The 24337-nt window shown below is 39.5% G+C and overlaps 1 protein-coding gene and 1 long non-coding RNA gene across 4 annotated transcripts in view; one reads left to right on the top strand and one right to left on the bottom strand.

The window, feature by feature from the left end:
* The window catches only part of pcsk5b (proprotein convertase subtilisin/kexin type 5b), a 319262-nt gene extending 300959 nt beyond the window's left edge, over window positions 1–18303 (bottom strand). The window contains exon 1 of one of the 3 annotated variants that reach the window (XM_059969732.1): window positions 17652–18303. In XM_059969732.1, coding sequence (XP_059825715.1) covers window positions 17652–17831 — 180 coding nt within the window. In that variant the 5' untranslated portion in view covers window positions 17832–18303. The remainder of the gene's footprint in view (window positions 1–17651) is intronic. The other 2 variants (XM_059969734.1, XM_059969733.1) reach the window with 2 other exon arrangements.
* On the top strand, window positions 16879–23863 carry LOC132394060 (uncharacterized). The gene is made up of 3 exons (XR_009512156.1): window positions 16879–17011; window positions 22330–22483; window positions 23788–23863. It is a non-coding gene; the product is annotated as an uncharacterized LOC132394060 (long non-coding RNA).
* Window positions 23864–24337: the final 474 nt, after the last annotated feature.

Below are 24337 nucleotides of genomic sequence, written 5' to 3'. Positions count from 1 at the left end.
TGACATCAAGATGGGCACAACAATGTGGACCAAACTGTCTGTCACTAATGCAATGTTCTATCAGTATTGTAACTTTCTATGTTCTATAACCTTCCTGTCAATGTCCTTCAATGTGTAGTCTCTCAAACTTGTGTCCATCTTGTCAAGGAATTGTTTTTGAAACATTTCCAATTCATCCAATGTCCTCCTTACCATTCTACCAGCAATCCTCATCATCTCATAGAACATAGAGTAGAGGCCCTGCTGTCTACATTGTTCTGCTGACCAATATATGCCTACTTCACAATCAAACTCTTTCCTCCTACCTCCATTTTTCTTATATCCAGGTGCCTTTTTTTTATATAAATGTCTCCATTATATTAGCCTCAACCACCATCCCTGGCAGTACATTTCAGACACTTACAATTATAGATGTTAAAAAAAAACTAACATCTCCCCTAAACTTTCCCCCACTCACCAAAGAACGTCCTCTAGAATTGCCCAGCATCACATCTCACCAATTTTTTAGTGCCCAAGTTAAAAGGTATTTCTCAAAATACTTAAGCTACAGTATTTCATTTCAACGGTGTACACCCATGGCAACACATGTACTTTGGATTTTCTTGTTAAATTGCAGTCAACCAGTTTTGATTAAGTTCAAATTCAAGTTTAATATCATTCAAACATATATCATTCAAACATACATGAACATTCATAAACACAAAGCAGCTTCTTTGGGGTCAAAGTTCAAAACAGTACCAACAGTCATACACAGCACAAGACACATACAACACAGCTGTAAAGATACAGTCACAAAAAAATATATAGCCCAGGTTCCCAAGAGACATGTCCTGTAAATTGATAGTACATGGGTGTTGTTGGCATGCACACAATCCTGCTCATCTTCCACCAAGTGAACACTGGAAGACAGTGCCAATGGGAGTGGTCAGTCCTCCAACATCTCCCCTCCTGGACTGCTGCAACAGGTAGGCCTGCAGCACAAGGCCTAGACCTCACTATATCTGAGGCCAGGCAGCTCCCCCGCCATCAGTCTTAGCAATGAACTGGTGAACCGAACTTGCAGCATTTTTCATTACCAATGTCCAAAAGGGTCTTGTAATCACAAGAAAAATGTCCAAGACAATCACTCATTGTTAGCCTACATCTGCCTCCATCGCAGCGATACAGTCTGCACCAAGTCCAGCTCCTCTGCTAAGGGGGTAGATGGGGTAGACCTACAGTACTTGAAATTCCCAATTTCCAGCATTATCTTGCGATCATAAAGGCATTTAAATAAAAATGACCAAAACACCTTTGGTTGGCCACATCATCCAAGCATGCTACCATCTTACTGTTAAGAAACATTTGTTTGAAATGGCATGGAACAATGTAGCAAATCACATCCCAATAAAGATGTTTTTCATCCTTGACCCGTCTGTAGCCTTTAGTTCAGTCAACGGCACCATCCTTCATGAAAGCCCAACACAGTAATCCAACAGGGAGGGGTCACTCATTATTCCACACCCATTGCTTTTGAGCCAGTAATGCATTTTATTTTTATATTCTCACCCTTGAACCAATTAATTTGTGTTACCACACAGAGTAGGCCCTTTCAGCCATACCACCCAGCAACCCGTTTTAACCCTAGCCTAATCATGGGACAATTTAACCCACTGCTCTAGTTTCTCTATACCCATAACTGTGTGGCTAGGCATAGTTCAAGTACCAACTATAGATTTGCTGACGATACAACCATTGTTGGCAGAATCACAGATGGTGATGAGAGTGTGCAGGTGTGAGCTATGCCAACTAGTGGAGTGGTGCAGCAGCAACCACCTGGCACTCAACGTCAGTAAGGCGAAAGAACTGACTGTGGACTTTAGGAAGGGCAAGATGAAGGAATACATACCAATCCTCAGAGGGATCAGAAGTGGAGAGAGTGAGCAGTTTCAAGTTTCTTGGTGACTAGATCTTAGAGGACCTAACCTGGTCCCAACATATTGATGCAGTTATAAAGGAAGCAAGACAGCACCTATACTTCATTAATTTGAAGAGATTTGGTACATCAACAAATACACTCAAAAACCTCTATAGATATACCGTGGAGCGTATTCTGACAGGCTGCATCACTGTCTGGTATGGTGGCTGGCTACTGCACAAGACCGAAAGAAGCTGCAGAGGGTCATAAATTTAGTCGTCTCTATCTTGGGTACCAGCCTACAAAGTACTCAGGACATCTTCAAGGAGAGGTGTCTCATAAAGCAGCGTCCATTATTAAGGACCCCCCCCAGCCAGGGCTTGCCCTTTTTTCACTGTTACTATCAGGTATGAGGTCCAGAAGCCTGAAGGCACACACTCAGTGATTCAGGAACAGCTTTTTCCCCTCTGCCATCTGATTCCTAAACGGACATTGAACCCGTGAACACTACCCCACTTTTTTTTAAACTTTGTTTTGCACGTTTTTAATCTATTCAATATACATACTGTAATTGAGTTACATTTTTTTTCTTCTACATCACATATTGCATTGAACTGCTGCTAAATTAACAAATTTCTCAATACATGCCAATGATAATAAACCTGATTCTGATTTATAATCTCCAATTAATCTACCAACTGGTACACCTTTGGATTGCGCAAGGAAAGCTGAGCACATTCATGCAGTCACAGGGAAGTGGTGGGAACCGGGAGCTGAAACTGGCTCACTAGTTCTCATCTATTACCCCTCAGGAAGATTTACTTGAAAACACAGCAAATTTCCACATATACATTGATGAGACCTCAAGGTTTCCCTATGATCCTATTTTATCTTTACATTGCCAAGTAACTATTCTGTTAATGCTTCTGCAAATTACAGGGAGAATCAATGCCAGTACCTTTAGCCGGTCCCTAATGCCAAAACATGCAGTTGGTCCCAACTGTCCAAAAGTGGATGAGACTGTTTGTAACCTGCATGTCATGTCTACTTCCACGATGAGCCAAGGACCACAGAACTCTGTCCACCTTCCTAATTACCTAAAGCCAGCATTGCCTCAAATTGTCTCCCAGCTGAAGATTGTATCGAAAGGAAAGTTAAGCACAGACACGGCCATTATATTCTCCTCCAGGCTGGCCTTCAAAGAACACAGCTCTACATGTCCAAACTTGCAGCAAGTTTAGTTCAGCTGCCTCACCTTATTCTTGCTAACTATTAGTTCCAGTTAACATTGATTAAAATTCTCACCCTTGCTTTCCAATCCATTTAGGCCTAAAACATGCCAAGTCCATTCCTTACAGCACTGTGCTTCTCTAATTCTGACTTCTTAATCACAGATAGTCACACAGCAGAGAAACACTGTTCAACTATTGGCTTCAAAGATTATTTAGTTTATTATCGAAGTACGTTAATGTCACCATGTATAACCCTGAGCCTTTCTAATGAAGCAGCTGACACTTGTAGAGATCAAAGAGTAGTGTTTTTTTTAAGTTAAACTTCCAACCAATATTCTTAGTTCAGCTTCTTGCCATAAACGGGAGCCAGTTGTCAGTTGTTCATGTGAATGGCAAGCAATCAGTCTGAAGTTAAAAGGGCAGATTGCTGAACATACAGCAATGGCCAACAGCACTTGGGCTGATTGGTCTAGAGATGCACTGTAAGACAATGGGTTTTAGTTTCAAACCAGATAACTCTGGCTAGGCTATTTCGTTCAAGGAAGCTTGCAGACCAGATTGGTATCACTTAGCACATCAAATAATTGAGCTATTAATAGTTGGAAGATTTGAGTGTTCAGAGTCAGTTTCACAGCATTAATTATGGACATCTGAGAACTTTGTCACCAGAAGCTTTTAGACTATATACAAAGGTATCCGAAAATATCACAAGTGTGAAGTCATCCAAGTGGCAGAGAAACAATATAAATGCGAGAGAGCAGACAGGTTTGTTAGGAATGGTCACAGAACAGCAAGAAGAATGACAGAAAGTCATGAGTCCTGACGAAGGGTCTCAGCCCGAAACATTGACTGCTCCTTTCAGCGGATGCTGCCCGACCTGCTGAGTTCATCCAGCTTGTTCGTACGTGTTGATTTGACCACAACATCTGCAGTGTACTTTGTGATGACAGAAAGACTGTCTGGCTAGAAGCCAGTCCCCTACCTTATCTACAATTCATTTGTATGTCTTTCTACCTTACAGGAATTGTACCTGTGTTTTGGAAATACTTTGCTTTGGAAATATTTTGTAATTTGGAAATGTTTAAACTACTTTGTTAGCTGGAAATATCTCCTCCTTGGTGGGGAAGAATTCCACCACACAGATAGTGGGTATTGATATTTAAATTCACAGTGGAGGATAAATAGGGAAAAGACATAGCCATTGAAGAGCAAGTAGCTACAGAACAACCTTTTAGTGAGGGTACTTGTAGCTATCCATATTCAGATAGAACTTTAGATCTTCATTTGAGTTTAAATCTTTGCAGTCAGTAAACCCAATACCATCAGAACCTCTCCAAATGAGCATCTCAAAGCTTTCTTAAATCCCACTTCAGTCATCCTTTTCATGATTTCTCTCATTTGCAATTTCCCATATGTGACCCAGAATCAAGTTCTGTTTGACAATGCTCCTTGAAGCTCATTTCAGGCTTTAGTGCAAAGGGATTATACCAATAGAAACTTTTATTTTGTAGCAATATGTGGGGTGGGGGGGGGGGGGGGAGGAAGCAGGGGATAGACACAGTAAAATGAACATTCACAGTGTAAACATAAAGCACACACTGCAGATTCCAAGTCAATCTGAATGTTATTAACAAGGTAGAAGATAATCTTACAGTTTTATTTAAACTGAACTTAATATTTACTTAACTCACTTTATTATATCATATTCTCTCTTCTGTCATGGTGGTGTTTAACACTGACATCATACATATGAAACAAAGGCCTTGCAGAAAGGTGAGGAGTTTGAAGTTATACCAAAATGCAACATGAGCATATTAGTTAAGTTTAAGGAACAAAGCTGAGTGTCGGAGCAGGGAATCAGTATCAAGTATATCATTAGCAAAATAGGTGATAATCATTTAAGAGTATGTATTTATAATAAATAATATATATATATATATATACACACACACCCCAGAAATGTGGTTCCAATGACTCTGGCAATCTTCCAGTACTAATCATTTTTATGCACTGGAGTTAGTAAAGAGTCCTGTCCTTCTCATGGTACTGTTGGTGGGTAACAACCATATCAAATCCTCTCCAGGTGGCATTTTTCCTATCCAAGGGCATCATTTGTGAGTTCCTCAGTACTACAGCAAGAGCTAACCATTCCTGTACTTCTCTGGATGTAAATTTCCATTTAAGTGTTTGGCAGACTAATATTCACATGCCACAAACAATTTTGGATCCAGTTACAGAAAACAACAACTTTAAACATGGCACTGTGGGTCACATTATGTCACAAGGTCTAGTTTACAGAGGCCACAACAGAAAGATAAAGGCAAGATAAACAGAAGCCTACAGCTTAACTATTACCAAAATATTTGATTTCTGAGAAAGGAAAGAACAGCATCCATTGATTTATATATACTTCTTCTGCTGAAAAGTAACCCGCTTCACAAACACAAAAATTACAAGAACATGAATGATGGAAGATAGAAGGAGGTCAAGTGGAGTTATCTAAAGATAATAAATAAGCATTTCTTGCAAAATTATAAATTGGAGACCAAGGCTAGATGATAAAATAATCAGTTCTTTTTTAAGATAAATATTGTTGTCATCAAGACAAAACACAATATTGCTTTATTTTAGCTGAATTTATATTTAGTTTGGATGTTTCAAGGTCTTCAGTGTACATTTTATGTGAAAAGTAAAGCACTATTTAATGCTAGCTTGGGGTTGGCAATTAGAAATCCAAATTGGTTTTACGAATTATCCTATAGTTAATACTTAAGAGTAGCAAGTATTCTGCCTTAGCTAATGAGCTGAAATAATAAGAACGCAAGAAGAAAAAAAAGATGAGGAGTAGGCCACCAAGTCCCTCAAGACCACTCTGCTATTTAATATGATCATGGTTGACCTCAGCTGATTTGAACTCTCCATCTTAATTATACGTAATGGTTTGGCCTCCATTGCTCCCTGGGGCAGAGAATTACAAAGATTCACCAATCTTAAGCAAGAAATTTCTACTCATTTTTAAATAAGCAGCCTAACTTTAAATGAGCAGCACTTGATTCATGTACCAAGGAATACAGACCTAAAATGCCAGCCTCTCTTGACAGGACAATCCTTCAGCCTGGAATTCACTAGCAAATCTCCTTACACTGCCTCTGTTCTATTACAGCAGGGGGTCCCAACCTGGGGCCCATGGATCCTCACTTAATGCTAGAGCAATACAGGTTGTCCCCGTTTTCAAACGTTCACTTTACGACAGCTCGCTGTTACCAAAAAACTGACATTAGTACCTGTTTTTCCTAACCAAAGAGGACTTCCGCTTTTACGAAAAAAGATGCCCCTTTATATGTGTGTTTACCCCGAGAAAGACTACCACGACGGTGAAGCCTTGTGCGGGCATTGTGTGCGCATGTGTGTATGTGCGTAGGCATGTACGTGCTGATTTTTTTTTCCTCCAAATCGATTTTGTCTTGTTGGCTTCCCCATAAGTGAAACTACACCGTACATACAATATTTCTACTTTATATAGGCTGTATATTTATCATATCATTCCTGCTTTTACTATATGTTCGTCTTATTTTAGATTTTACGTGTTATTTGGTATGGTTTGGTGGGTCTGGGGTCGCTCAAGAATTTTTCCCATATAAATTAATGGTAATTGCTTCTTCACTTTACGGCATTTCAGCTTACAAATGGTTTCATAGGAACGTTCTACCTTCGGATAGCGGGGGAAATCTGTACACATAAAATTCTAGAGGAACTCAGGTCAGGCAGCATTGATTAAAATGAATAAACAGTCAACATTTTGGGCCAAGACCCTTCGTTGGGACTGGAAAGGAAAGGGGAAGGAGCCAGGATAAAAGTGTATTCTGCATTCAGTGCCATAACCTTTAGTAGGCATGCAATTCAAAACTGGGCAGTATTCCAGATATAGACTCACCACCACTCACCATCTTTAAAACCTCCATAATCTAAAACTTGAACACCTTTCCAATAAATGTTCGTAATTCGTGTACTAGAATACCTAGATCCCTTGAAGCTTCAACTAATTGCAATCTCTCTCCATTTAGATAATAATCCACCTTTTGATTAATCTAACTGAAATTCATGACCTCTCACTGCCTCAAACTCCATTTGCCGAGTTTTTGCCCAGTCACTATCTGCACCCTGGCACAGAATGAGTGCTTTTAAAATCACAGTATGCCCTTCCACCTGGTTTTGCATCATCAGCAAACTTGCAAATACACTTGATTCTGATTAATTGGGCCCTCAGTTAATCAGGACAGCCACTGATTTGGGACAAAGAACAAAAACTAATCGAGAAAATAGCCGGGATTCCCGTCGTTTACTGATGACGCTATGCTGCCTAATTGTGATGACAGATTGTCGCTAAACAGTTTTTAAACTTGTGTCAGTCACATGCATTTGTAATAGCATCAGTTGTATGTGCTTGTGTTACGTTAGTCAATTGCGCTGGATGCCAAATTTAATAGTTATTTTTGATGCTACTTCATGCAGGAATGCAATGAAGGCAGCTCATCATATGCACTAGGTGTCTGTGTAGATTTTGTTTACAGTCAAAATTAACTATTAGTAACTAATACATCTTTATAGTACTGTAGTATTGGTAGTGTTCTAATTTGTTTTATATTTCATTTAAATACATATTGTATCACACACATACATATATACACACCCATTTTTAACTATTTCCATGAAACTTTGGCTAATTGGGGCAGCTTCTTAATTGGTGCAAAATGTACTGATCCACATGCATCCAATTAACTAGAATCCACTTGTTCCATCCAAGTCATAATGTAAATAGTAAACAGCTGCGGGATAAGAATCAACTCCCAGAGTACTCCACAAGTTACATTGTTTCAGCATTAAAAGGACCCATTTATTTGAACTTCCTTCTCCATGCGACAACCAGCTTTCAGTCCATATTCACCATGCAGGCTCTTAAAAATTACTCAGAGGAACAGTGGGGCGATGAAGCAAACTAGCAAGGGGATTCAGCAACATAAAATTTACCGTGTTAATTTTCAGGTAAGTCTAGTAACAAAATGCACAACTTCAAATCTTCAGCTAGTCTACTTTAGATCAATGTAAAAGGGAAAGCAGCCAAAATTGGCATACAATTTGACAAATGACCATCTTGAAATCAGTTTCATATTGAACGAGTTTCCCAATACATAATATAGTACATGCTGGATGATAACCTGAGGACTACGCTATCCTTAGGGCTGCCATGAGTCAACAATGACTCGACAGCACACAGAAATAACACAGAGTTTCACCACCTTAAATGCACTTGGATAGATAGAACAACCTGAATCTTGAGTGTAGGTGTGTGGTGGAATCTGGAGGAGAGGGAGCAATTGATGAGAACGTCGGAAAGAATAAAGTGATATATAGAATTAGAATAAATGTACGTTTGACTATTGGCAGACTAGAGCAAGTCAAAACATAGAAAACCTATAGCACAATACAGGTCCTTCGGCCCACAATGCTGTGCTGAACATGTACTTTAGAAATTATCTAGCCCTTTAGAAATTACCCATAGCCCTCTTTTTTTTCTAAGCTCCATGTATCCATCTAAGAGAGTCTTAAAAGACCCTATTGTATCCAAATAATCAGTTTCTATGCCACCAGTTACAGACACTGGTAATCAGCTGTACACTACTTTTTGTAAAGAGGCACCGCACTAAGTGGCTTGAAACTAGATTTGAGTGTGACTATTTAACTCTGCAATTCACCATAGTCAAATACTGGTCCAACTGTTCTGCAATTTGGCAAATGGCTGCCTATTAAGATACTATTCTGTATGTCAGGATGATAATCAATAAAATAGGAAGGTCATTCAAATACTTCAAACATATTCTTGCTGGAAATTACTACATGTTATTAAAAAGGGACCATTCCATTGAACATAGAGAATTATTTTGCAGCATTGATGAAAAATTTAAAAATGAAACAGATCAATGGCCTTTTCTCAGAGGGGTAACCTGTTGCACTGAAGGAGAAGGCTTTCTCCCACCTAAAAAACCAGGGATAAATGATTAGTCAATTGTTATCAACATCACCTGCAGCTTAAGAAAACCTAAAGTATGGAAAATTTTTAGTATAAGGTGCAAGGACAGAGTGGTAAAGAACAAACAGAAAAGTCAACTGCATGTTTTGTCAATCCATAACGTATGGGTAATCGACATAATTACAAATTTACTTTGTCTCCTACAAAAAAAATTACTGCGAAGATGGAAAACAAGAATATTAAAATGACATCAAGCTAACAATAGCATGGATGAAATGTTAGGAGTCAATTCAGCTCTTTTGTACCCAATTTTTGCACCTGACAGATTCAATGTGAAATTCAGGTTGGTACAGTAATAACTCATTTCCTTTTAATAAATACATTCTAAATAAAATAGAGCATATGATAGTTACCATAGGGGCAAAAAGAGTTTAAAGTCCTGGGGATCTCAAGTCCATTGGTTAGGGGATTATTGCATGCAGTTCTATATGTACTAGAGCTATAACAAAAGCAGAAGTGATTTACTAGTTTGTTGCCTGGAATGAATAGCTTCGGATACAAGGACAGATTGGCTGATTGCGGTTGTACTCAAAGGAATATTAGAGGATGATGAACACTTGCGGCTCATTACTTTATGAGGAGCATATATAGAGTAGGTTCATCATGGGAGCAACTCACATAGCATACCCAATTCAAAACATTTGATAGTAAGAATGTACAATTCTACTACAATGCATAACTGTTGATTCCCCCCCCCCGCCCCCCGCCATTAGTTTTGTCAGCTATTCTGTGCTTATTGGGATCAACAATTCTGCAGTACTGCAACTTTTACTCTACTTAATCACTGTGGTAAGAATACTGAGAGTTGAATTATGCAATACTGCACATTTTAAATGCACTAATGTGACATTCCCATATCAAACACAAACCACTCTCAGACTCCTCACATAGAATTGTCTATGGGCGAGAAGCTGGACAGCTGAACCACCCCCAACAACTTTGAACTCAATTTAAAACTGGAGAGAGCACATTAGTTCACTTGGTCAGTCTCCTTCCAAGGCAGCTTTTAAACAAGGCTCTCCGATTATATTGGAGACACGAGGCACAGTGACTTTCAGATTTCTACTGTAGTTCTTAATTAAAGGAGCAGGAAGCTGAATTGAAATATCCTCATGTTACTTTCAACTAATCACATCACACGTCAATTGACTGTAGTGGAGAAGAATTCAAAAGCTCAATCCACAAGACAGAAAATCCAGATCAGGAACTGATTAATCATTTAACACTTACTTTCAGTTAATGAAATTATACTGGAACAAATTTCAAAGCACATTTAACTGATTCCAGAGTAAACAATCCTCCAAGTTACAACATAGGTCACAGTTAATCTGAGGTGGAATTTGATCCCAAATTACTAATACAAAGAAAACCAAAGTACAAACCTTGTGCCTGCTATAAAATATTTAGATTTTTATCTCAGTGGTGAAACCAGTTTATGAATGGTTTTGATTTAGTAGGTACAATCTTCCATATCTAAAATATAATTTGCACTAAGTTAGAAAATGAGAGACAAGGCAGAAGACTAGTTGAGCTCAGAATCTACAAGATGCCACCACAAAATGTCAGGACAAATAGGATTAAGTCATTTCAATCAATTAGAATCAATAGGTATCAGGAATGAAAGCTTTTTCTGTGAAGTATGAATTATGAGAGCATAACCTCTTACAGAATGTAAGGATGCTCCTTTAGAGCAGAGTCAAAGAGGAATTCCTTTAGCTCGATGGTGGTGAATCTGTGGAGTTCATCACCGCAGAAAGCTGTGGAGGCCAAGTCACTGGGTATGTAGTGACTTCCAGTTAATTGGACCATTAGTCAATCAGGCAGCCACCTATTTGGGACAACTCTTAAAAGATAAAATTAATCAAGAAGATAGTCAATTGACATGTGATATGATTGGTTGAAAGTAAAAGGAGAATATTTTCTTTATTTGAATACTCTCACTTAATTGAGGCAGGAGACTTTTGCCAAACACTTTCTATTAGTGTCTGAAATGTGGCCGTTAGACACTATGCCATACTTTGAGCAAACGGTTTTTCAATAGCATCAGTTGCATTCACTTGCATTTAAAAAGCAATGTTTTTTTTTGTAACTGATAGCAGGTGAGAAATAAGCCGGAGAATTCAAAAATGTTTTGCTCACTGCAATTTCAAGCATTCAGGCTTGGAGATGCCAGTAGTGGCCTGGAGTGAAAATGAAACGATTTCGCTACTTCAAGTTAGGAATTACAAAGAATGTTAAGGTATTGACAATCATGAAAGTGAAAATGAAGATTTGGAAGATGCAATCATTGATTATATTGTATGAAAGCAGTCTGCACTGATTTTGCCCCATTTGTAGTCAATCAAAAAACATGGTAACATAAAAATGGATGAATTCCTGTCATAATTAGGAATTAATACAGATTTATAGTACTGTAGTAGCATTGATACTTCCAAGAGGACCACAATCTTGTCATGGTTTGGAGTCTTGCATTCTTCAATGACCCAGAGAGCTATGCTCGATGGAGTCTGAGCTTTATGCTTTGGCTCTTGATGGGGTTATCCATGCCAAATAGGTCAAAGAGTAAAGGCCTGACTAATATTGGTTCATGGTCCTCCAGGTTCAGGGGTTCAGCTCAGGGCTAACAACTCTGACTGGCAAAATAAAATCGTTATGGAAACAGCAATGAAGAATCTTTCTACATCTGAATGCAACGGTATTCCCAAGACTCCACTTGGGAATTGCATGACAGCAGTAGTAAAAACCAAGAGAGAGCTACTGACATGAAGGAAGGCCTGAACACCACCAGGGATGGAGGATCTTCCTTCGCTGTCCTACATGCCAGTAGCACAATGGGCAGTAAGTAGTATTGACAATGTTCCAATTTGTTCTGTAATTCATAGAAACACACGATTTGTTTTTAATCAAGTTTTTGTCTTTTTTTTTAAAAAAAAACTTTTTCAGCTACTTCCATGAAACCTCAGCTAACTGGGGCTTCCACTTAATTGGGCCAAAATGTACTGGTCCTGATGTGTCCCAATTAATCAGAATCCACTGTACTTAAAGCACAGGTTGATAGGATTTTGATCAGCAAGGGCATCAAAGGTTATGGAGAGAAGGCAGGAGAATAGGTTTGAGGGGGATAATAAATAGGCCATGAAGGAATGGCAGAGCAGACTTGATGGGCTAAATGGACTAATTCTGTTCCTATGTCTTATGGTGGTATGTTTAAACTAAAGATTTTCAGCTTTTACTTCAAGGCTAAAATGTTATTAACCAAGCAGCTGTACTCTCAGATCAAGTGGGAACCAGAGAAATGAAAACCACTTTCTAATACTGATCAGCCATCCTGAGCACTCAAGCATTTACTGAACATTTTGCTTCTAAATTAATTGCCATAGTAGACAAGTTACACCTTTATCATTAATACCATTGGACGGATGTTTACAAATCATTAAAAATTAAAACTGATACCAAAAATAATGTATTATAGAATAATTCACTCCTTTATATTAACCATCCAACATTTAACTCTTTTGCCAACTGTTCAAGATAAACTCTTTATGCTGTCAAGAACATCATGTTTTATGAAAAGGATCACATTGATTGTGTTACTGTAACAGTACTGTTAATCTACTCTTAATGCAGGAAAAAATAGTTTACTATGGGAGCTTAAAACTAATTAAATAAATCCGAATTTAAAAAAGCTAACATCAGCAAGGTGACCCACGAAACTACCCATCTTTTAAAAAAAACACTGGCCTTGCTAATCTCTGTTGGGTACAGAAATTTATTCTCCCTACTGCTTGGCTTACATGCAACTTACAGGAACACAACTGACTTTTGAGTGCCCTCTGAAATAGCCGAGCAAGCGATTCAATTAAATGAAACTTCTATGGTTCAAGCAGGTGGCTCACCCCTAGCTTCTCAAGGCAATAAATGTCTTCTCTAGTGATACCAAATTTCCACATAAAAAAGGCATGACCCAAGAGAATAATGAAAACACTTAACATCACTTCAGTTGGAGAACAATTTTCTGTTCTTGTCTCCCTAAAGAGATCAGGAAATACTTCAATTGTATTGGGTTTTATTGATTCTACCTAAACAGTTGTATTCAGAGCAGTTATAATGATCAATCATTAATGTTATTGTACAAATATACACTCATACAAGACAACCTAGTTTAAAATTTATATTCCAAGCAAAATCTTTCTTGTGGAATATGAAGTAATGCTTTAGAATCACAATCTGGTTATTAAATTTGTTGCAATACAGTGCAACTCAAGATATACTATAAATAATAAGAAATATATAAATTTAAATATACAAAGATAACATGTATAATTTTCATTTACAATTCGTAGCAATTCATGGTTTAACCTCTAATTGACAAGCTGTGATAACCAGGAGTAATCCAAGATGAATGCTAATGCTTAAACCCACATGGACTGCTGCTGAAATGTATACCCTAGGATTATGCAGGATCCTGCACTGCATTCTTTTTAAATTCACTCAAAGGGATGTGGCTTTTCACACTTAATAGTTAAGCCTCAACTACCTTTGACAAGGGATGGTGCTCCCTTTCAGAATTGCAGCAATCCTCCAGGTATTAGGTAGGGGTCCAGGATTTCAATCCAGCAGCAGCAAAGGAGTATACTTCCAAGCCAGATGGCACGGCTTGGAGATCCATTCCCTGGCAGTGGTGTTTCAGTGCCTTTGCTACCCTAGTAGCTCTAGCAGTTTTCAGTGCTTCGAAGCCTTGAGTTGCTTCAGCGAACTCTGCAGATTGTATACACTGCTGCAACAGGAGAGAGTTAAAGGCTGTGGATAGGGTGGCCTAAAAAGTGAGCTGCTATATCCTCTATTGCTTTGAGCTTCTTGAGAGGAGCTTCATCATCTCAGCAGGTACAGAGTACTCTATCACATTTCTGATGGTGGATTGGCTTTGGACGGTTAGGAACCGAGTTGTTTGCTGCAGAAATCCAAGCTTCTAAATTGGCTCTTGTAGCTACATTGCGTATGACTAGTATAGTCCAATTTCCTGTCAATGGTACCTCCATGTTACCGGTAGTGGGAGACTCAGTGGTGGTAATTCCTTTGAATGGAAGGGGGTGATAGCTACATTTTTCACTTGGTGGATACTGTTATTGCATGGCACTTGTGGTGTGATGGTTATGTGTCACCATTATCCCAGGCCTGGATATTAGGCCATAAGGTGTAGTAGCAGAATTTAGGCCAAATGGCCTCTGCTCTGCCATTTCAACATGGCTGATTCATTAGCCCCTCAACCCATTCTCCTGCTTTCCCCTCAAAAATTTTCACACCCTGACGAATCAAGAACCTCTGCTTTAAACATACCCAATAACTTAGCCTCCACTGCCATCTGTCACAATGAATTCCATAGATTCCCCACCCGCTAAAGAAATTTCCCCTCCCCTCATCTCTGTTCTAAAGTGATGACCTTGTATGAGGCTGTGCCCTCTAGTCCTAGATTTCCCCAGTGTTGATGCACTGTACATTGGAGAGCAGTGCTTGGCAAATCTTATTTGAAAACTGGAGGATGGCCTCTTGTGGAACTAAACTCATAATAAGTTACAAAGATTATTAAATCATAGGTGACCACATTTGTGAACAATCTTTGTTATCATGAGGATGTTATCAAGAAAACCAAACTCAAATGAGGGTGCCGGAGATTTTATAGTACATTCAGTAAACAAGCTTTGCTTCCTTTTTAGACCCAATAATCCACTAAAAGAGAAATCACACAGCACGACTTTTTACCCTTACTAATCCAGAAATTGACTCTCATCTCAAGCATCAATGAGGTTCCTACTTCCCAGAGCACAGTAAAATGGTTGCCAACAACCTTCATAAGTTCCTCATAAGTAATGAAACCAAGTGTTTCATTGCATCATCAGGATTCAAACCAATTGCCAATAAAACTTATCTCACAGGTAGACGTTAATTATTTTTCCACCGATACCAGTCAATCGCAGGGCCAATGATGCAGGACTTTCAACTGAAACACTGACCATCCCTTTGCCTCCACAGTTGCTGCTTGAACCAGAGATCCTGCAGTAGTTGCTTTTTGCTTTTGTCACCACTGTCTGCAGTCACTTTTGTCTCCCACCACCGATCATTGTTTTTTTTAAAAAATGGAACCAGGGTACTGTACTATTTCAGTTCACAGCCATACACGAACCTCAGGGCCTTCTCTATGCATGGCACACTAACTGTAAATGCTCATAGATTCCTCCCTTCCATTGTGCTCCAGTCAATACTCGCATGGTAGAACCTGTAAAATTATTCACATTGGAGCCCAGTCGTCACCAAATCACCCGCTCGGGAATCGCACTGTGTAACCAGAATGCAGTGCGCATGGGACCTAATCAAATAGATAAAAGTACACACACCCAGCATGCCTGAAGCACGATCTCCTGGGCAATTGCTGTGAGCATGCCATGAAATACATTTTCAAATACAGGGACGAACTAAATGTAGGGAAGGGAAGAGAAATAATGAATGTGATACCAAGTATTTAAGCTTAGTACCACCAAGTATCTTCAGCCCTTGCACTGCACATTTCCTACACTTGTTAACAAAATATGCCCTTACCAACAATCCTCAACTCCCCATTCCCATATGGATACAAAAGGTTGACATGATCTGTGAGTTGCACCTCAGTTAATTGCACACCCGTGCCAAGGGTGTTGCGTTCAGTGACGTGAGCACAAAAAACCCTTGAGCAACACTCCCAAGGTACGATGACCAAGTGTGCTCAGAGTCAGAGTTGCCACTGGCAAAAATCCTTATGGGAGAAAAGATGCCATAGCAGAGTGCACTGTCTCAATAAAGTTGGGTCGTTATTTGCAAATTGTCTGATGTATTTCCCATGTTACAATAATGACTGAACTTCAAAATTATTTCATTTTACTGCAACATAAGAATGCTGAAACTTAGCAGGTCAGGCAGCATCCATGCAGGGGGAATAATCAGTCGACAGACCTTTCATCAAGACTGGAAAGGAATAGGGAAGAAGCTAGAATAAGAAGGTGGGAGTGGCAGTGAGTACAAGCTAGCAGGTGATAGGTGAAGCCAGGTGAGGGAGAGGGGATGAAGTGAGAAGCTGGGAGGTGATAGGTGTAAAGGGTAAACGGGCTGAAGGAATCTGCTCTGCAAAATGCCCTGGGTTGCTCCCAAAGGAACCATGACTGAAACTTAAGCTTGTACACTACTTTAACGATGTTACAGTGTCCTTCACACTATTCCCGCTCACTGTCCCTAACCTATTATTCCCCCTTTGCTTGTTTACGGCAGGGTTCATCCGACCCTTCTCAAAAACTTTCAGACCGAACGTGCATTTGGTTGATATTACTTCAGCTTTTATCACAACCAGACATTTCAATCCCTTATATGTGAAAAGCAAGGGAGTTCCACAAAGCAACAAACGACGCGGTTAGTAACTGAAGAGTTCTCAAAACAAACTGCAAAGGGACGGTAGAAGTGTTTGAAACAATGCAGGTGTGTGAATGGGAAACGTTGTCAATTAAAGATCAGTGAAATCAAATCCCTCAGTCGGTTACTGAGTTGGTTACACTGGACCTTACCGCAGCGCAATAGCTAAGAAGAAACGGAATGTTTTAACCTCGAGATTTAAAACACAGTACTTAAAAACAGGCAGCCTTTAAAGGCTAAACTAATGAGCGAGCGGCATCTTCCTGCCGCTGGCCTCTCGAACTGGTAGGGAGACCCAGCGCTGGCCCGGCTGCGTGAGACTCGCTCTGGGGGCATGGGACCCGGCCGGACAAATTACAGGTTGCTAACGACCGATCGGTTATCACAAACCCCCTCACTCCACCCCAGGCAGCTTCGCGTAACCCACTCCCTCCGCGCCACTCTAGGAACTGGGCGATTACCAATGGGAACAGAATAGAGAGCCATCGGCGTGTCCGGGCAGGGCTGAGCCGAGGCGGGTACGGTTCGGGGCGCCTGACCCCCGTACGGAGTCCAGCCATCGCTGGTCGACCCCTCGTTTCCAGACACACACCTGTACCGCCTCAAAGGAGTTGGTTTTGCTGCAAAACCAGGTGTAATCCTTTAACTGCAGTCCAAAAATTATCTTAAAAATAGTAAAAGTTTAGACTTTCTCCTTTTAAACACATATGCAATAAATCCAACGATTATTTAAATAAAACCTCCTAGCAGACAAAGTTTATTACTTCTCAGCAGTTTGCTGGGTTCGACTGAGAAAGTTCTTCAGTTCAAGTAACGCATCCGAATGAATGTTGAACAGGTCGCCCGTTTCAAAGGGAATTACACTGAAATTTTGGATATTAAGGGGGGGGGGGAATCGCAAATCGGCATCAGTTGGTCCCACCACTAAGGGGTTTATTAAAAATGAAGGCAGCCGTGCAAGCTGTCCGTGTAATAAATATTGACTCGGAATGCACCTTACCTGTCCCAAGTTTCTGTATCCGTATTTTCTTGCTATTGCATTCGCTTGTTCGGCGCCGCCGTTTATCCTCACAGCCCAGTGGTTCGTGTACATCAATGTTCTGCAAAAGGGGACTACAACCCCGAGAAGCACAACCAGAGACAAGACCGGATCCAGGCACCACTTCGCTGTTCGACCCATTTTTGACCCTCCCAGGGAAAAAAAATAAACCAAAAAATCTCACTCCAAGTCCTCACGCTGACTTTCCGTGTTAACCTCAGAGCGTGGGTCTTCTTAAGTCTATCCCCGTTTAACAAACTCGCCCTCCCTACCGCAGGCGGGGGATCCGTTCCCGCTTGTGAACCTTTCTATCGCAATTGAATCAAGCTTTTTGATGATTAAACCAGGTGGAGAGAGAATTGGATTAGCGGTAGTCAATGCCTTTGGATTTTGACGTACTCCGTTGATTTGTGAACTGCTGTGGTTCTGCCTCATGCAGCTGTTGTCTGTAACCCTGGCTCTGTGCGCTTGTCTATTACATACATAGATAGATAGATCTTGTGTGCCTGTTTATATGTAAGTGAGCGCAGTTCGCAAGTCGGTGGTTGCTCTGTTCCTCACTCAGATCATCTTTGCCTTAAGATGGCTACAGCGCCTCCTCCAACTCCACCGGTAACTCAATTAACCCCCACCCCCACTGGAGAAATTCACCAGTAAAGGACTTCCTCTGGTCCTAGCGCGCTCCGCTCACTCTCCTTCGATTGTAAATTTCTGTAACTCGCTATTCGTGCAGAAAGCGTTGGAGACTATCACTCGCGGATAGAAATGGGAGGAGATGGCCGTTCCTTCCTGACTCTACATTATAAAACATTCACATTATTTGCATTTTACAAGAACAATATTTTATATTTTCCGGGAATAAAACTTAAATAGATGAAAAATTTAAATGGTTAGGCTCAGATGGGCCGAAGAGTCTATTTCTGTGCTTTTCTATGACGCCATGACTCATTGACTGTAAAAGGAAACAATTTCAGCATGTTCAGGGAAAATGGGTACATGATGTGAAACTATCAACAAATAAAATTACTTTAATTATATGTTCCACAGCTTATGTTATAGAAAATATAACCTCTGTCAATCCGCGTTACAAGTTTTTAGAATCATGTCATAGAGCAATACAGCATGGATACAGACCATTCAGCCCAACAAGTCTATGCTGACCACAGTGCTCACCCACCTCGTCCCAAGTTCCTGCATTGGGCCAAGACCTCTCTAAGCCCTTCCTCTCCATGTACCTAGTCAAATATTTCTTAAATGCTACTATTATACTTGCCCCAACCGCTTCCTCTGGCCTATCATTTAATATACTCACCATTCTCTGAGTGAAAAGATTACCCCTCAGATCACTTTAAACCTTTCCCCTCCTTTTTCACCACCGTCTACCTGTGACACAGCTTTCAATGAACTATAAATTTGTACCCCTAAGTCCCTTTGTTTCATTGCACTCCCAAGCTTCCTAGAATTCATAGTGCACTGGTCTGACTTTCCAAAATGCATCACTTCCCACTTAACTGTGTTGAAATCCCTTTGCCCACTTCCTAAACTGATGGAGATTCCCCCTATAAATTATGATCCATAAATGTAATGACCAAGGCATGTGCATTTGTGTGCATTGTAATGCGTGGTTTTTGAATGACTGCTACCTTCCTGACCATTCTCCTCTGACCCCTCTCATTAACAAGGCGTTTTCACCTGAAGAATTGCTGCGGCTCCCAAGATGATTTTTGTTTTTCACACCATTCTCTGTAAACCCAAGAGACGGTTCTGTGTGAAGTGGGTGCCAAGTCATTGAATATATGTAAAGCAGAGGTTAATAGGTTCATGATTAGTCAGGGCCTTAAAGGTTATAGAGAGAAGGCGGGAGAGTGGAGTTAAGGGAATGACTGATAATGGGAGTGTGATTTCAATTGGGTTGGTTGGAGCAGTTAAACTTCTAAGCATCCAAATCGTTTACATATGTAAGTAATGAATAAAAGGGTTCCACTACCGGCCCCTGTGGCACAGCACATGTCACTGTCCTCCATTCCAAGAAAGAAATTTCAACCACCAACCTCTGCTTCCTAACTCTGAACTAATTTTGAATCACATCTTTAAAATCCTCCCAATTGTCCTTCATTCCATTCTTTTCAACCAGGCTCACCCAATTGACTTCTGCTGTTTCCTGCCTAATTTCCCCTAAATCAGTCCTGCCTCCAATTTAGGATCCTAACTTATGGATCTAACATTTCCTTTTCTACCACTAACTTAAATGTAATAGAATTATGGTCACTAAAACCAATGAGCTCTCTGACTGCCACTTCAGTTACTTGTTCTGCATCAGTCCCTAAGAGAAGATCCAGTTTTACACCCCCTCAAGTAGAGCTCCTCTATATAATGACTAGCAAAACTTTCCTGGACACATTTCACAAATTCCACCCAGTGTAGGCCATTCGCAATCTGGGTGGCCCACTCAATTTTGGGGAAATTAAACTCACCCATTAATAAAACCTTATTATTCTTAAAACTATGAGAAATTTCATTATAGATCTGCTCCTCAATTAGTTGGTTCTGCTGACCATTGGAGGGGCTATAATGCAGCCCAATTAGAGTGACCCTCCTGTTCTTATTTTTAATTTCTACCCTTATTGAGTGATCTACCAAGAATGTCATCTCTCAGTACTTCTGTTGCATCCTTCCTTATCAAAAAGGCTACACCGTTCCTCACTTACCTGTACCTCTCCACACCTGTAGCATCTATATCCTGGAATATTTAGCTGACAGTCCAGGCCTTCTCTCAGCAATTCTAGGTATAACACCCAATCCTCAGAACGAATTCTTGTTCTGAGCATCGAATTAAATGAAATTTAACTGAGTATTCCTTTTTCTGCCTTTACTATGTCCCAAACTGTCTTAATACTAGACTTGCTCATGCTGGCTATTCCTCTATCCCTTGTCTTGCTCCTGCTCATAGTTCCTCCCCTTCCCCCCCCCCCCCCACAATCTAGTTTAAATCTTCCTGTGCAGTTTAAACAAATTCCCTTGCAAGCATCTCGGTACTTCTCTATTGCAACCGTCCCTCTTGCGCCAGTCACTTCTAACCCAGAAAAGCTCCCAAAGATCCAAAAACCTGATTACCTGCTCCCTGATTCACGCTTGAATTTTGAAAACAAAAACAACTGATCATCAATTTTTCTTTTTGGTATGCCAGAACCATTTCACAAATCAGAATAATACATAAAAAGAGTATGGGCGTTAAATCAGAAACAGACAATATGATCCAACCATCTCTAACATGAAGTGCTCAATGACCATGCAAGACATTTTGATTTCATTGTGGTCAGATTATAAGCAATGCTGTAGCCAGAAAATCATAGAAAATAATTCAATGAAGAACATAATTGGAATGAATCAGAAACATAAAGCAGCAAAAGCAAGTTACAGAAAATTACATTTTCCATGATTTTTCTTTTCTCCACTCCACCCACTCCAGTCCTCATGATCTCCTCTTGTCTCCTCCCCATGTTCCTCCTTCCAAATCCATCTACAACCAAATGTCTATATATTCCACAACAAATTCCAACCATCTGGTAGAAGTTATATCATCTTAAGTCATGCCTGAAACTTCCCTGGAGGATTTCCTGAGGGATAGTGGCTGAACACACCACCTACCGCCACCGCTATTGCTAACAGCATCTTCAAGGCCTTAAACATTTGCTACACAAAAAAAATCAATTTTTTACAGTTTGGTTCTTTTGTTGGTCCCTTTCATTCTATGATCCATGTTTCTTGACCCTTCCACCAATACGAAGAGTTTCTGTCTATCTACTCTGTTAATATCCCCCATTTTTCACAAATTTCACAGATTTTTCTGTTCCAAGGAGAACCGTTCTCAAGACCAGTCACATAGCTGAAGTCTCTCATCACTGGAATCAAATTTCTTCTGCACCATTTTTGAAACATTTTTATCTTTCCTAAACTGTAGTGCCTAGAATAGAATACAATACTTCACTTGTTGCCAAGCCTGTGTTTTATAAAAGTAATTTTGTCGTAACCGAATGGCGACACATGTATGTTTCCCAAAAGAAATGGAAAACTGGCTGTTGTTTTTCACCCTATATCAGCATTCCAGATTGCACGGACTTCTGATTGAAGAGATTTCTGAAGTGTTATGATCCCTTGCTTTTAACCATTCCATTTCCAGACAATTGTCCAACAAATCTATCCTGGCCTTGCACAGCTGACCTTGAATTTCTCAGGGTCCAAATAGCTTCTTCTGCTTTACCAACTTCTTTCTTTCACAAGGTCAGAAGAGAAGATTTTATTTATTTAGACATGCTGTGTGGAATGGGGCCTTCTGGCTGAATAAGAGGCATTGCCCGGCAACCCACTTACTTAACCCTAATCTAATAGCAGGACAATTTACAATGACCAGTTAATCTACTAACCAGTATGTCTTTGGGCTGTGGGAGGAAACCAGAGCATCTGGAGGGAACCCACGCTGTCACAAGAACATAAAAACTTCTTACAGACAGAGCCAGAACTGAACTCTGAACTCAGATGCCCTGAGGTGTAATAGCATTGCACTAATAGCTATGAAATCATGGTGCCCATAAAATTGCTGGTAGTTGCAGAATGTTCATTTCCTTTTATGATCCTGCAGTGGATGAAGCATTCCATGCCACTACGTCTTTGACAACATTCAAACATGGACTGAGAAGAAGCAATTGACATTCATGCTACGAAAGTTGTAGGAATGACCACCTCAACCAGAACTACAACTACAACTTTGAAGGACTCTACAATTCATGTTCTCAGTATGATTTATTTACTTAATTATTATTATTGATTTAATTTTGTACTTGCACCATTTGTCTTCTTTTGCACATTAGTTGTTTGTCTTTCTTTTTTGTGCATAGTTTTTCATTGATTCTATTCTACATTTTTGTTCAACTGTGAATGCCTGCAAGAAAATGAATCTCGGGTGGTATGTGGTGACATATTTGTATGATGATAATAAATTTACTTTGAACTTTGAAGGTCACCCTTGGAGTGGAAGAGTCTGTGTAGAAATATACAAAACTATAATATACAAAACCTGACTAGAAATATACAAAATTATGAGGGGAATAAATAGGATAGATAAGAAGGCAATTTTCTCCATTACATTGCATGGATTTGAGGTTAGGGGCACAAGGTCTAGAGAGGATCTGAGAAGGAATCTTTTTACCCAGAGTACGGTAGAAAGCACTGTCCAAGAAGGTAGCAGAGTCAGGTCTCTCACGACGTATAAGAAGCATCTAACAAATACTTGAATCAAACGTAGACGGCTGTGCGCAAAATGCTCAAAAATGGGATCAGTATAGATGGGTACTTGATGGTCGCATGAATATGGTGGCGTGGCCCTGATATACGATGCTCTGACTTCTTGACTCTATCTCAACCTAATAACTACCAAACAGTACAGATCAAAGCTGTTAGTGTCATGTCATGGAATTTTTTTTCATATATATATATATATATATATATATCTTAACATGCTTGAAATATTATGTAATTTTGTCATAATTTTTTTCATAAATTTGTTCTTCATTGATGTGAGTTTTATCAAACTAAACAAATAGACAAATATCTTTTAAGTGGAACCACGATTATGTTGTGCTTATTTCCATCTGCATTCTACATTAAAGGAAAATGGAAGATAAATCCGGCTTCTAATTATAGTCTAGAGCTTGTGGTAAATTTCTAAGAAGCGTTTCATTGGAATTTTAAATGAGAGTTTGATTAATGTAATTCCCATATATTCCATGATGGGACATTGAGAGAATGCATTATTCTTAGAGTTCATTTAAGAGTGAGCTGACAGGACTGCTATCTCGTTAAGAGGATATTTCTAAGTATCACATGTATCCATTGTAGTTGCTTAACGTGTCTCCTTCTGTTTATAAATAAAATGAGAATAAATGTATTAATTCTTTAATGTGCATTGCAATTCTGTTGCTAAATGTTAGATTGAAAAGATAGTGGAACTCTATTAAATTCAAATTGAAACAAGCAGATAGATTGATAGATCCAGGTAACAATAATTAAGCAAAATAAAAGTGAATAATAAAAATTACAGATGAGAAGAGAAGCTGTGATCAAGCTGTTTGAAACTGAAGATGGTACTGAAAATTTCTTAACCATAACAGTGTGTCAGAAGGGAAGCTGTGTATTACTGTAAGTCCATATAAACTTTTGGTCTCTGACTATGTGCTTGTACATGGTTGTGTTAATTAATTTTGAAACACTTTTCTTACCTGCATTAAAACATGTGTAAAAAATCTTGCAACAGAATATGAAGTAGAAAAATATGTAACTTATAATACAAAGAGAATCTGCATGTCACATATCAAAAAAAGTCAAAAAGAAAGAAAGTGTAAAGATACATATGCATTTCTTGTGCATCTGTAAGAATTAATGCTTTCAATGTGTGATATATGGGTATCAGTCAAGTTGTCAGCATAACAGATCAATAGAGATTTGCAACATTATTGAACACAAACTGGAAATACTTCAAGACTATTTCCCCTGTGCTGTTGTCTGCCAAACAGTCCCATTTCTAAGCCTTAGCCAGTATCCGTCACCGAAAGAATGAACTGGAGATTACAACCTGGCTATTTTCATTGTCA

Source organism: Hypanus sabinus, chromosome 5, assembly GCF_030144855.1.
Source record: "Hypanus sabinus isolate sHypSab1 chromosome 5, sHypSab1.hap1, whole genome shotgun sequence".
Lineage (NCBI taxonomy): Eukaryota > Metazoa > Chordata > Chondrichthyes > Myliobatiformes > Dasyatidae > Hypanus > Hypanus sabinus.
This window is presented reverse-complemented; position numbering and strand designations above follow the sequence as displayed.